A 15,314-nucleotide genomic window follows, 5' to 3' on the forward strand; every position below is an offset into this window, starting at 1 on the left:
CTTTTTAAAAATGCCGTGGGACGTGGGACAAATTGTTAAAAATCGGGACGTCTGGTCACCCTATCTCTGCGCTAAGTGAGCCTTTGAGTGCCAGCCTGGAACCTGAAACACCATTTATCTCATGGTTCCTATGGGGAAGAGGCTTCTAAAGCCAGAGCCCCAAATGAGAAGAGCATTTGGACCAGGGCCCACCTGTAAGGTGGGTCTGTAACAGAAGTGGGAGACAGCAGAGAGGTAGAGGGAGTCTCCTGGGTTCTGAAGTAACTGAAGGAAAAGTGGCAGGAATCCTACACCTCGGAGGGCAGAGGGATCCTTTCTTTTTGTAGCTGTTTGCACCCTCGGGGGCATTATAGAGACTTGGACATTAAGGGAGCCTGTGTGATAGCAAGCTTCTTTTCTCAGTCTTTTAAATATATCTTATTTTTCTTTTTCTCATTTAAAATAAACACTTTGCTCCAAACTAAGTTTCCCAAATAGCTACATTATGAGAACCCAGAGGCAAGCACCCTGCAGGAGGTGGTGGGCAGGGCAGTGGCCTCCGACTGCCAAATTGTGGAGGCTGCTGGTCACCCGTAGGGGTCAGGGGATGCAGAGACAGTGTGTGTGGTGCTGGGAGGGTTGTCGGTGAGTGGAAGGGGGTGGCCTCCCTGTAGGCTGTCCCTGACACAGCCTGTCCCCGTCCCCTCTGTTCAATGTGAGGAAGTGGCTCTGCGCCTATCACAGCAGCGTATGACCCTCTGGCCCTAGTCGGGGACCTGCCAAGGAGGCTCATTAGCTTAGGGATTTACAGGGGTGAGAAGGTTGGGAAAGCCCACGGAGACCTTGCCCAGCTTTAGGAACCACTCTGAAGAGCCCGGCCACCAGCACATGGATTCCTTCCCTTAGAGCCATTTTGCTAAACACATCTACTTGCCTTCTCTGCAAACCCTCAGCACTAAATGTGTTGGTATTTCCACCTGAGAATGTATTGAGCTGCAAAAATGAGCAGAATGGTGAACAAGAATAAAAATACTATGAGAAAGAAGATGCCCAAGACGGTCATCCCACAGGAGAGCTGGACAGCAGACAGCTCCACTCCCCTCAGAGCCGGGGGGTTTGCACACACAGTCCCCTCCAAGCTCTCAAGTTTCTGCAGGTTTTCTTTGTACCATGTTAAGAAACGAACATTGGAACAAGTGCAGTCCAGGGGGTTTTGGCTTAAATTAATGGTACTCTGCTGGGACAAAACGGGCAGGAGATGGGCAGGGATGATGCCAATGTTGTTGGCTGCCAGATTGAGGTAGATCTCCTTAAGGTGACTCAGAGAATTGATGCTGTCATGGGTCAGGCTGTTGTGGCTTAAGTCGATGTGACTTATATTTCCAAGGCTGTGGAAGGCGTGAGGCTCAATGGAAAGGAGGTCACAGGAGGATAAAATCAGGATCTCCACGCTGCCCACTGTCTGCAGCAGGTTGGTCTTTGGGATAGTCCTACCCGGAAAGCGGTTCCCGCTGAAATCCAGATACTGGAGATCTGCCAGGCCTGCTAGAAGATGCCGATTGCTGGTATCAAGGGCGCAGTGGGAGAGGTTCAGAACCCTCAGGAAATGGAGGTCTTGGAAAGGACTTCGTGAAGCATCAACGTGTAAGTGGGTAAATGCCAAGTCCAGGATTTCTAGCCTAGGACATTCTCTGAAGGCCTGACTCTGGAGACCCAGGGGTGCGTTGTAGCTCAGGTTCAGGCTCTGCAAGTGGATCAGACCTTTGAGCTGTGGGTTGCAGCAGTCAGGATCCTCTATGTCATCATGGCTTAAATCAAGTTTCTGAAGATTCTTTAGTTTTTCCAAACAGGCAGCACCAAGGTGAAGTTTCTTCTGGTTGCCCTTGATATAGAGGTGTGTAAGGGAGGAGAAATTGGTGGCATTGATTTGACACAACTCGTCAAACTTATTTCCACTGAGAACTAATCTCTTGAGCAAGTTCATATGCTCAATGCTGGAAGGTAACTCTTTCAAGTGAGTTGCCGTCAGATCCAATTCCCAGAGTCGGGTGAGGCACTGAAACGTGGAGGCTGTGAAGTCAGAGAAATGGTTTTTCTGCAGGTTGAGGCTCCCAACAGACATGTCACAGAGTCCCTTGAGCATGGCAGAACTAATGTCTTGGTTGGAAGTGTCCTCAAATGCCCCCAGCCAGAGGGACTGAGTCGTAGAGTTCTGCAGACCATTGAATATGACAGACAAGTTAGAAGTCCCTCCAAAGTTCAAGCTCTGGAAGACTCTTGAACTGAAAGCCCCAGGCTCAATACCTTTGATGTCATTGCCATTGAAGTTAAGGCTCAAGTCGGTGGACTCCACAGAATTCAAGTCTTCCCTAGAGAGGTAGTGGATAGCATTGTTCTGAAAATCCAAAACTTTCAGATTCTGTGTGGGGAAGTCTTTTGGAAACTTGATAGAGGAAATTTGGTTGCTTCCAAGATATAAACTTTCCAGGTTTTCCAGATTGTCTGCTGGAATAAATTGGAGATTGGATATTCCTGTTTGAATTAGGAAAAGATGCTTCAGGGTCTTGGGCCCATTAAGTGCTGTTTCTGCCATGAATATCAGGGGATTTCCAGTTAACACAAGAGTGCTCAGTTGACGATGGCTTTCAAAAGTGTCTTCATGTATCAAGTTAATCTGGCATCTTGAAAAAAGTAACAGTATTTAATAATAATTAATTGGGAAAAAGGGAAAAACCCTGTCACAGTGATATGCATTAACAAGGCCATCTTTAAGATACTGTAAAAACTGATTATTATTCAAAATCAAACATGAAAATTTCCTTCAGTACCAACAGATGGCCTGTGGAATTAATTAATGAGTAGTCTCACTTCTGAACACTGATCTAGAATTTTTTTTAAACAGCTTTTCCCATTAAATTGAACATTCAGAGGTTTGTGCCTATATTCTATGCAACAACAAGTGGTTTGCTTATGGACAAAATCAAACTATTATTTACTATTTTAAGTAATACAAAATGTACGTAATGCATAACAGATCATATGTGATATATAACATATGAATCTAAGAATCTGAACCATCCTGGGCAAGTTAGAACTTCTCTCAAACTGTGCATTTTCATCTATGAATATAGAAATAATGGCTACGTTGTATAAGTTCTATGAGTTGAAAGGTATATGTGAAAATTCTCTGTAGAACTGGAAAACACAGGAGATTCAGAGATGGCTGGGCACAGTGGTCACACCTGTATAGAGATGGCCGGGCACAGTGACTCACACCTGTAATCCTTGCACCTTGAAAGGCCAAGGCAGGAGTATTGCTTGAGCTCAGGTGTTTAAGACAAACCTGAGCAAGAGTGAGACCCCATCTTTACTAAAATAGAAAAGTTAGTCAGGTGTGGTGGTGGGCACCTGCAGTCCCAGCTACTATGGAGACTGAGGCAGGAGGATCACTTGAACCCAGGAGTTGCTGTGAGCTATGATGATGCCACTGCAGTCTACCCAGGGCTACAGAGAGAGATCCTATCTCAAAAAAAAAAAAGTTCAGAGAAAACAATCCTGGTATTGCACCTAAGAATCCTGGTTTACACACACACACAGCTGATTTCCTCACTTAACCATGAGCTGGCTGGTCATATTCACCATAGCCACCTGGCAGTGCTGGTCATAAAGATGAAGCACACTGTGGACATGAATGTTCTCCTTTGCAGAAGTTTAAGTTGGAGAAGTTTAAGTTGAAGTAAAAAAAATAATAATAACAGAGGAATTAGAAAGGGGCTCTGTATGCAGAGCCCCTTCCTGTCTTCACACACATACACTCTGCACAGTGTTTTCTTGTAATACTTCTGCCACCTGGTTCTCAAACACCAGGATTCAGAATGTGGATCCTGATTCTACCATTAAAACATGGAAATTCTTTATCCAAAAATTTTTTTTTTTTTTTTGGCAGTTTTTGGCCAGGGCTGGGTTTGAACCCACCACCTCTGGTGTATGGGGCCGGCGCCCTACTCCTTTGAGCCACAGGTGCCGCCCTCTTTATCCAATTTTTATGGGGAAAAAGTTAGGAGATCGTATCTGTGTTTCTCCTATAAATTTGTCTTATATCACCCAATAATAAACTATGCTAAACTGTAGTATAGTTTGCCATCTGATTTAGTGTAAAATTATTTTTTTTTGTTACCAATATCCTTGAGCGCTTCTTAAATAGCACTATTGACACAACTAGCTTGAAAACGATCCATTTTTCCTTCCGCTGATTGGTATTTATTTAAATGCTATTTCACCCTCATAAAACCATTTTATGGGACAGTGTAAACATGCTGGATGAACAGGTCGTCTCTGGGCCCCCAAAGAAGATCTTGCAAATAAACAGAACATGTTGTGTTGTTACTTAAGTAAAATAGCCAAGAGTGTACAAGGAACTCAGATACGGACCTTGTCAAATCCAAAAAGGTAAGATTTATGAGTCTGCTGAAGGTTCCGTTTTGAATTGTAGGCAGAAAATTAAAGCTGAAATCCAAAATTTCTGTTGCATTTGAGAGTGTGTCAGGAATTTCTCTGAGACCCAGATTTTCACAGTTATACGTTCTGTTGGCTTCTTCCTAATGGGAGAAACAATGTCCATTAATATTCGACTTCATAATTTGAGCAGCAATCCCGTTCCTACTAATATATACCAAATATACACAAAAACCACAAAATGATTTATGCGTAAGATTCATGATAGTATTTGTTTGTAATAGTGAAAGGTTGGTGACAACCAGACTATTCATCAATATGACTAGTTAAACAAACTGTGGTGTCTTCAGAATGTAGAATCTTCTGCAGCTGAAGAAAGAATGAGAGAGATCTCTACGCATTCCTATGAAGTCACGTCCAGGATATACAGCAAGGTGGAAACGGCAGAGGGCAGAGCGTAAAACAATATACATAGTAGGATTATGAATTCAGGGAATTGTGAATTTTGTTAATTCATAAAGGAGGAGAGGAACTGACAGATGACATTAGTAGGCAAACACCAACAGTCGCTGAATGTAGTGTGGGAAAAGCATTCTCCTAATCCTGACAGGAGCACAGCCACTTTAGGAAATCAGGTTAGAGTGGTACCCGTAGCTCAGTGAGTAGGGCACCAGCCACATACACCAAGGGTAGCCAGTTCAAACCTGGACTGGGCCAGCTTAAAAAAAAAAAAAAAAAAACAATGACAACTGCACAACTGCAACAACAACAAAAAATAGCTAGACATTATGGCAGGTGCCTGTAGTCCCAGCTAATTGGGAGGCTGAGGCAAGAGACTTGCTTAAGCCCAAGAGTTTGAGATTTCTGCGAGCTGTGACACCTGCACTCTACCTAGGGTGACAGCTTGAGACTCTGTCTCAAAAAGCAAAAAAGAAAATCAAGTCAGAACCCAGCAATCCCCTTCCCAGATTCCTGGAGTGCCTCAAGGCCAGAGTTTCTGGAAACACCCTACCCATATCCTGACCCTGAAGGTTTGCCCATAATCCACACTCGCTCTAGAGAAGACCCTGGAGTGGAGGGTACCACTCACTGCCATATTCCAGCTATACTGATGAGGCTGGTAAAAGCCTTTTGCAACTGCAGAGAGTCAAGCTGATACTGGTCAGGCTCCATTCTCCTTTCTCCTCTATTAAAGTCTTTCTGGCCGAGTGTAGTGGCTCATGCCTGTAATCCTAGCACTCTGGGAGGCTGAGGTGTCTGGCGGATTGCCTGAGCTCACAAGTTTGAGACCAGCCTGAGCCAGAGTAAGACCCCGTCTCTAAAATTAGCAGGGCATTCTGTTGGGTGCCTATAGTCCCAGCTACTCAGGAAGCTGAAGCAAGAGGATGGCTTGACTCCAAAAGACTGAGGTTGCTGTGAGCTATGACACCATGGTCCTCTACCCAGGGAAACAAAGTGAGACTGTCTCCAAAAAAAAAAACCAAGTCTTTCCTTGTTCCTGGCCTGCCTCCTCTACTTTCTTGGGGACCCTCACCCCCGCCCTGGTTCTGCGCAGACCCTCTCATGTTCTGGAGGAACACTCATACATGAAGGAACTTTCTGCTAACTACTTTTATGCATGTTAAAACATTTTTCTTAATACAATGGTTTAAAAAGTTAGCAAGGTGACACAGAACTTAGGCCTTGTGGTCTTGTATGAATTAATGTGGGGCTCTGCATTTGCGGGTGGTTGATAGCAGACCCAAGCATTTGGGCACAGCCCTGCAGGTAAGTAGAGAAAATTTCCTCTTCCTGTGCCCCAGGACGGTCAAGCATTTAGAAGTCTTCCAATCACTGCCTGTTAGATGCCCTAACACAAGTCATAGCTTAGGAGTGGTTGGTTAGAACTGTGGAGTCATAGTTTATCTGGATGGCGCTTTAAGATGAAGGATAGTGGGGGAGATAGGGAAATCTGGTGGAGTGTATTTTGCCCAGGGAGGGTCCTAAGAAAGAAATGACCTCACAGGGAAGAGTTGGCTATGGTTTGAATATGTCCTCCAAGTTCAAGTATTGAAAATTTAATTGCCTTTGAAACAGTTGTAAGAGACATGGCCTTTGGGAGGTGATTGGTTCATGAAGGCCCTGCCCTCATGAATAGATTACTGTTGTCATCACAGGAGTGGGCTCCTGATGAAATGAGGTATTTGGCCTTTATCCATTCTCTCTGTCTCCTGTACTTACTTCTATATTCCTTATGGAAAAAATGCAGTAAGAATGCCCTCACCAGATGCCGGCACCATGCCCTTGGATTTCCCAGCTTGCAGAACAGTGAGAAATAAGTTACTTTTCTTTGTAAATTACCTAGTCTGTGTTATTCTGTTATAGCAGCAGAAAACTGAGACAGTCCCCTTGGAGACAAAAGGATACAGATTTTCAAGGACCCTGGGCCAGCTCCTAGATCATCTCTGGGCCCCTTTACCCAACATTCCAGCTCTTGCCTTTCCCTGACACCCAGGCTCACCGGAGGCTGTGCTGGCCTGGAAAAGACCTACCCAATCAAACTCCCCGCTCGGTGGCTGCTTAGCTGGAAACAGAACTGCATCCATCCTCCTTCGCCCTGAGGTGGGAGGCTTCGGAGATGTTGCCACTGTAATGGCTTCTTGCTTCTCTTGTTCCAATTTCCACTTAGTGGTGCACTTTTCGTAGCTGCAGTGAGCTTGCTCATCTACAGAAAGCCACCAGTTTTCTTCAATAATGTGAAAATATTATAACCATCACTGATAAAAATGCCATATTTATATTTCCTTGTAATTCATTCTTTGTTTTATAGACCCAACGTCCTTCAGGCACTGCCACAAATCCACATAATGTCCTTGAAATGCACATTTTGCATTTAAAACTTAGATTTAGCTGACTGGTGGGAAAAAAAGAAAAACCCACATGTTGCCAGACTTCTCCTCAGGGCCCATGAATATGGACGAGCCAGAGAGAACATGTATATGCAGCAGCCAAGGTGGCGATTAGCTTGGAGGAGACATTTTTCTTTTCTGGTCTCCATGGGCGTAACTGATGTCACATACGGTTGGAGAAAAGGGACTTCCTCGATTCGTCTTGCTCTACTCTGGCCCTTTAGCAAAAGGCTTCACGTTGCCAATTCCCTCCTTCTCCTGAATATATAAGTGCCCGTGACTCCTAAATTATTCCGCGGCTCAGCCTCTTGTGTGCTTTACTAAGCACTTTACTGCTCAAATGTGATTCAGAAGGTTAAGAATCCGGGAGGAGCTCTACTGAGCCAGAGGCCTGGGGAGCTCCTTGAAAATGGAAAGCAGGTAAGCGAAATAGCCGGCTGCTCTCCACCCAGCACCACTGAGAAGCAGTGTGACACTACCATGGAGGCTCAAGAAGCCCTCCGCGAGCCTTGTGCCATCACATGAAGTAATCTCCAGTTGGGTGAAGATGGCAGTGGATCCTCTGCCCTTGATTCTTAGGAGAGAGAGAGGCAGGTGGCAAGAAATGCAGCTGATGAGAGAATTTAAAAACCAAATGCGTTTCAGAGGATGTCTTCTCTGGAGGGGCTCAGAGCACATGCAGCCCCTCCCTTTTAGCTTTTAAAGCCACAATTACATTATATAATCAATACTGCCGTGAGGATGGGGACGCCAGGGCACCCTGTCTTCTGGAGTCATCTAAGAGGCTTTAGATTGTTTTTAGTCAGTTGCATTTTTTCAGACAGGAAGCACACAGGCATACACCATTGTTCTCATTCTTTTTGACTAAGAGTTAATTACTGACATCGCGACCCTAAAGCCCTAAGTACCTCACTTTGTATCTTCTAAGAACAAGGACATTCTTTTATACAACCGCAGTGCCATTATCAAATTCAGAATACCTAACAGCAGTATAATGTTATTATCCAACACACAGTCTGTATTCAGATTTTGCCAATTATCCCAACATTGTCCTTTATAGTAATTTTGTATTTTCAGTCCAGGATCGCACGTTGCACTAGTTGTCATTATCTCCTTAGACTCCTTCCAATCTGAGAATAGTGCTTCAGCCTTTGATTGTCTTTTAGGACATGGATATTTTTTGAAGCACACAGGCTCATATTTCACAGAACTTTGCTCCTTATCAGTTTATATGTTTCCTCATGGTTTGATTCAGGTTAGGCATTTTGGGTAGAAACATTTTGTTGTAAGGCTGGGTCTGTGTCCCAGTGGAGATGTATCACAGTCTATGTTGAGAGTAAGTTCTGGTAGCACAGCACAGGGTCCCCGTGCAGCAGGCTGATAATGCAACAGAGAACGAAAGAAAGGACAGGGCGCAGAAGAACAACGCCGGGTCCCTGCAGACACCAGCAAGGTCGCTGCCAGGAGCTGCTTCAGCTGCGTTTCCAGGCAGACACTCACCCCCGCTACACGCTCCAGAGTATCACATGACCCTTTCCTGTAAACCAGGACTTCTGTTCTAGAGCTTAGCCTGTGGTCAGTTACCAAAGTCTTTCTCACTCCTGCGCTGCAGATGGCTTCACTGCAGATAGGACCTTCCTGATGTGAACTCAGGCAGCCAGCAGAGCTGTGGCAAGGCCACATAGTATTCGTGACAACTCCTCGGTGCTCACTGCCATTCCAAGTGGAGAGGCATTTGCTCAGGACCCCACTGTGCACCGGGACCTGGCATCCACTGTGTCTCCAGCTCTGCCTCAGAGCTGCGCCTTTGACACAGAGCTCCCAAGTGCTACCTCCGTATTTGCAAGTGCTTTTCCCTCTAGGTATTCATTTGCATTTTTTCAATCAGAATCTTATTTTGCTCCTTTCTGCTGTGTCTCTAACTCCCTCTCATCCTACAGTATTTTCTCTCCTTGCCAGTGTTGAAACGTGTTCTAATTTGGAACTCATTGAATTTCACTCAAGTGCTTAGTCCCATCTTTTTGAATTTCTCATCTGTACCTGACACACAGCAGCCAGCCCTCCCACGCAAGAAGAGTCTGGGACACTGATCCCCAACCTCCCCTCGTTAATCACGCCTCCCCCCAAGAGACAGCAATTTGAGCCAAATCTCAGAGCAACAATTGCTTTCTGAAAACAAAACAAACACTCCCAAGAGAGCACATCCCTACAACTTTGTTGTCAACCTGACTCTTAGAGGCAAAGGGTATTCCAATTACGTGCACTTTGTTTTCTGTTTGTAGAGCGGATTGCTTGGGTTCAGATCCCAGCTCGAGACTGCCAAGCTGTGTGCTCTGAGCTCCCCTTTTCCTCACCTATGGATTGAAGATAATAACCTCACCTTGCAGGCCTACTGTGAAGATTAATGAGATAATGCACCTCAGCAGCAAACAAGAGGAGATGGCATGTAACTGGATCACCACAACATCACATTATTACATTAAGCTATTGGGAAGCCTTGCGTCTATGAACTTGAAGTTCTGCTCAAAAAAGAGCTCTGCTAAACAAACTCCAACCTCCATCTAAGGACTGAAGGACTCTCTTCTACCATGGTTTTGAGGAGACAGGATGGCCAAGATGGGCTTATCTGAAAAAGAGAGGCATGCCCACACTCCCAGGTAACTGTGTGGGAAAGCATCTAAAGTGCTACCACAATCCAAATTACAGAACGCTGAATTCCAGCTATTCTTTGATTATTTGTAAGCTTCCAAAGACATGGTCGTGGATCTAGTTTTTAAAATTATCTCACACATGCACACATATAAACACATACACAAAAGCAGAGAAAGAAAGAAACATGTAGCATTTAGCAGTGGCAGAATCTACCTGGGATGTTTACAGGTGTTCACTCCAAGGTTTTTTGAACTTGTGGGTAGGTTTCAAATAAAAAGTTTTATTAAAAAATGAATCTTAAGCTGGACGCGGTGGCCCACGCCTGTAATCCTAGCACTCTGGGAGGCTGAGGCAGGTGGATTTCTTCAGCCCATGAGTTCAAGACCAGCCTGAGCAAGAGCAAAACCCCATCTCTAAAAACTAGCCATGTGTTCTGGCAGCACCTGTAGTCCCAGCTACTTGGGAGACTCAAGAGGATCACTTGAGCCTAAGAGTTTGAGGTTGCAGTGAGCTATAAAGCCACAGCACTCTACCCAGGCAACGTAGTGAGACTATTTCAAAAAATAAATAATAAATAATCTTGACTCCTACCTGTATGCATATACAATTAATAGATTATAGATCTAAATGTGAAATCTAGAAATAGAAAGAAAAAGCTTCTTAAAGAACACATGGGATATATTGTGGACTTGGGGTAGGCAAAGGTTTAAATGGGACAGAAATGCCATGAAAGTAAAGAAAAAAGTGATAAATTGAGCTATGCCAAAAAAAGAACTTCAGTTTAGCAAAAGATACTGTTAGGAGAATGGAAAGGCAAGCCACAGAGTGGGAGAAGATATGTGTAACCTGATGAAGGACTCATATTCACAATACATAAAGAACCCCTTCACATCAATAAAAAAGACAACCTAAATGAAAATGGGCAAAAGATTTCAATAGGCACTTCACACACATAAAAAAGAATACCCAAATGGCCAAACAAAAGTATAAAAATGTACTCAGTTTAATTATCAGAAAAATAAAAATCCCCAGTGAAATACCACTACTCATCAGAGTAGCTAACATTTTAAAAACAATACCAGACATTAATGAGGCCATGGAGCAATTAGAATTCAAATACATTACCCATGAGTGTCAACTGGCACCAACATGTTGCAAAACTATTTAGCAATATCTATTAAACATTTGTTTACCTTAAAATACATAGATTCCTAAGTATGCACCTAATATTTATGTATGTTTACTAAAAACACAGACAAGAATGTCCAAAACAGTATCACTCATAACTTCTAAAAAATTGAAAACAATACAAATGTCTATTAACAGTGGACTGGACAAATCAATAGAGGCTCATGAATACAACGTAGTATCATTCGGCAATAAAAACGAACAAAGAATGGCTGCACACATCATCAGTAAATCTCACAATTTTAATGTTGAGCCAAAGAAACCAGACACAAAAAAGTACACACTGCATGGTCCCATGCACTGATATACAAAGTTTAAACCAGGCAAAACTAACCCACGGTGCTGGAGCTTTTGGAGGGTGGTGACAGTGAGAGGCATGAGGGACCTTCCCAGGTGCAGAGAATGTTCCGTGTTTTGATCCCGTGCTAGCTACATATGTTCACTCGGTTAAAATTCGCTTAACTGCACACTTAAGACTTGTGTAAGACCGATATGTACGCTCGACTTCAACAAAAAGTTTGCCAAACTTAAAGCAAAACAAAAACCTTGTTTGCAGGGTAGGTGATGTGAACACAGGTGGACCTGACAGAGCCAGTTTTTCAGGATGGATCCTGGGTGGCTAAACAGTACTACATTTTCAGTAGAGCCAAGCAGCCATTTGCCAACTCGAGGTCACACAGCACTCCTGAGCCGCCACCAAAGGCAAACACCTTTGGGGTTCTCAAAGCTTTCCTGAACCAACCAATCAGGGCTCTGCTGTACAGACCAATCAGAGCTTAGGTCTATCAACTAATCCGGACTCAGCTGCAGTGACCAATCACATCTCAGCTACATCAACTAATTAGAACTAAAGTTTGAATCCTTCGTCTGCATAATTAGACCTGACTGGGAGCCAGGGTGGGAACACTCTATAAAAGCCAAACCCTCCGCCTGCGTCTTCCTGGTGCGCAAACCATTCACTGGACTAAAGTTGATTTCTTTCCAATTCTTCTTCCGAAGGACGTTCCTTCACAGGCTGATAAGGTAATGATGGTCACATGAACATAGAGACAACCGCGGTTTGCTTTGTATGCTTGAGGGGAAGAACAAAAGAGGAAAGGAAAGCAAGGGGGAAGGGCAGGGTCAAGAACGGGTAATTTGAGAAAGGGCTGGACCCTTAAGTCAAAGTCACAACTTTCTTCTTGTGACCATTCCTCCTTTTACCCCACTCGCCTGCAGCCTAGTCCTTCCTCACCCTCCAGAAGCAGTTCTTATTCAGCCTTGTATCTCCCGGCTCTCTCCTTAGTATTCACACAGCAGTAAGGGCTCAATAAATTGCCTTCGAATTTGCAGCTCAGAACTCACACATGATAGAAGAGGCAAAAGAAAATAAAGATCCACTATTAATTGAATAGACCACAAGGTCATTTAAAATCAAGAGTTCTTTCAGATGAAGGCACAGGGAGCTGGTTGTATTGGAACGTTTCAGTCTCAGCTGGCTTATCCGGTGCGGAAGCCCCCGCTGCAGCACAAGGCCCAGCTAGGAGACCCCGGGACCCTGAGCGCCACTCTTGAGCTATGAATAGTACTAAAGGCCTCAGAACAGGCAGCCACAGGAGCGGGGGCATCTCAGAGTTGGACTCAGAGGTCTGAGAGTAGGGTGTGTAAGACAGCCCGCTTCCCGGTGTGCTGGGATTTAATGGTGATATCCCATCAGGAGCATCCCTGAGGGGGTGGGGTCCCCACTCTTACCCCCTTATCATGCTGCCTACTCATGTGTGACGTTGACCTTCCAACCTGAGTGAGGAAGGGGCTGAGAAGACTCCTTCCCTGGGTTGGCCACAGTGTCTCACACCTGTAATCCTAGCACTCTGGGAGGCTGAGGTGGGAGGATCACCTGAGTTCAGGAGTTTAAGACCAGTCTGAGCAAGATCAAAACCCCATCTTTACTAAAAATAGAAAAACTAGCCAGGCATAGTGGTGGGCACCTATAGTCCCAGCTACTCAGGAGGCTGAGGCAGGAGGATCTCAAGCCCAGGAGTTTGAGGTTGCTGTGAGCTATGATGACGCCATGGCACTCTACCCAGGGAACAGAGTGAGACTCTGTTTCAAAAAAACAAACTCCTTTCGCTTGCCCTTCCCCTTCTGTTACAGGCTGAATTGTGTCTCCCTTCCCATTTGTATATTGAAACCCTAACCCCGAGTATCTCAGAATGTGGCTGCATTTGGAGACAGGGTCTTCACAGAGGTGCATAGGATAGAGTGAGGCCATAAAGCCACACCCTCGTCCAATCTGACAGGTGATGTGGACACACAGACACCGGGGCACTCATGCAGAGGAAAGGCTGTGACAGGACCCAGAGAGTGGGTGGCCCTCCGTGAGCCACCGAGAAAGGGCTCAGGAGAGACCAGCTCTGCCAGCACCTTGATCTTGAAATGCCAGCCTCTGGAACTGGGGGACAATTGATTTCTGCTGTTCAAGCCACCCAGTCTGTGGTATTTGTCATGGTCCAAGCAAAGGAACACATGTCCCAGCCTTATCTCCCCTGGGCATTACGCCTGCTCGAGGGCTAATGCTGATTCCCTCCTAATACTGACTGACGGGCTCTGCCGTGTCTGCCCCGAGCCCATCCCCACGATGATTTTGACCGTCTGGTTTGCCCTGCTCTCCCGATCATCCGCTGACCTCCCAGTGCTGTCTCGGCCTGCGTCCACCTGGCCGGTCCTACCTCTTGCTCTGCTTTCCACCCCAGCCTGGGAAGGCAGCCCACCCATGCCACCAAGACCCAGGGTCCTTCCTGTCTGCAGCCTTCGCCTGGCAGGCCACGTGCTACATACTTTCAGGGTCAGAGACGGGAAGAGGCTTGAGGCATTTAGAAGATGGCAAGAAACTGAGGCCCTTCCCTTTTCCCTCCCCCCCCCCCCGAGAACTTCCCACAGGTTGATAAATATTGTTATGGTACAAAACAGAAGGTGCAATTTGGCTCGATGCTCAGATTTCACTCCTGTGGGTTAGTAAAGCAGATGGAGGGCAGTCCAAGCCGAGGAGGAGCCAGGATCACTCAGAGTGATCTTTAAATGCTCTGAAACCTGGCACAGGTTTACTGATTCTCACCCTGAGAGCAGGAAGCCAGCAGACTCTTTGGGGGTAGGAGCCATCTTTGGGGAGGTTGAACAAACAGCTCTGCAATGCTGAGAGGCAGGTGGCGGGGGGCGGAATCTGCAGTTTGCTCTGAGCTCTTGTTGATATTTTATGTCCCAATCAGGATTCTTTGGGGGATTATTGTTTAAGAGGAGGGATACACCTCCCTAGGACAGTGCTACCAGATAATCCCCTGGCTCAGCTCTTTCGCTCCTTTCTCACAAAAAAGAAAAATTCTCTATACCCCTATGTCCTTCCCTTTTGGTTTTTGGGACGGGATCTCACTTTGTCACCCAGGCTAGTGTGCAATGGCATGACACAGCTCACTGCAGCCTCCAACTCCTGGCTCAGGGGATCCTTCTGCCTCAGCCTTCTGCCCCTTGCCCTTTTAAAGACAGTGGATATTAGGATGCCAAGGCTCAGATGGGACTGCATGTGGAATCTAAAATTTTCCGGACAGTTTAATCTGGATAGAGACATACAGTTTCGACTCACCTCGATGCACGTCTGATCCAAGGAGGTGATGACTTCACAGCTGGCAGAACACAGCAGAGCCAAAAGGAAGCAGCCGACATCAAGAGCCATCACAGGATGGCTTATCTGGGGGCTTATCTGATGCTTGGAGCTGAGAAATTGAATCACACTATGATGGCCCTCGCAATTTGGCAGCCAGAGAACAGCTCAGAAGGGTGATCTTGGAACAAGAAATGCTGCTGCCTGTTCAGCACCGTGACTCTGTGCTGTAAAAATGGGAAGTCCCTTTTGCATACTACTCAATTTGCCAAAAATAACTGAGGACCCCACCCCCAGAATTACCCAGTACATTTCCTGGCAAACATGAAGTCAGTTGTGCAGCCCTCTGAGGCTGGCCACACCGACTCTCAGTGTGATGGTTCTGATGGATTTTGTGCCAGCCCCAAGGGTTTGGCCAACTCCAACAGCTAAGCTGGAAGCTATACTTACCAAGGGGGCCACTTTTTGAGTTGTCCTAAGTGAGTGACTAGGGGAGGTGTCAGGTCATGCCAGGAAGG

General features: G+C 45.6%; 1 protein-coding gene across 1 annotated transcript; it reads right to left on the reverse strand.

The window, feature by feature from the left end:
• Positions 1-508: 508 nt before the first annotated feature.
• On the reverse strand, positions 509-15,022 carry CD180 (CD180 molecule). The gene is made up of 3 exons (XM_003785881.3): positions 14,779-15,022; positions 4,411-4,577; positions 509-2,660 (listed from the first exon to the last, which is right to left on the reverse strand). The coding sequence occupies exons 1-3, from the start codon at positions 14,866-14,868 to the stop codon at positions 935-937; spliced, it is 1,983 nt and encodes a 660-aa protein (XP_003785929.1). The 5' UTR covers positions 14,869-15,022; the 3' UTR covers positions 509-934.
• Between the last annotated feature and the right edge of the window lie 292 nt (positions 15,023-15,314).

Source organism: Otolemur garnettii, unplaced genomic scaffold (genome assembly GCF_000181295.1).
Source record: "Otolemur garnettii isolate 467f Iridium unplaced genomic scaffold, OtoGar3 scaffold00017, whole genome shotgun sequence".
Classification (NCBI taxonomy): Eukaryota; Metazoa; Chordata; class Mammalia; order Primates; family Galagidae; genus Otolemur; species Otolemur garnettii.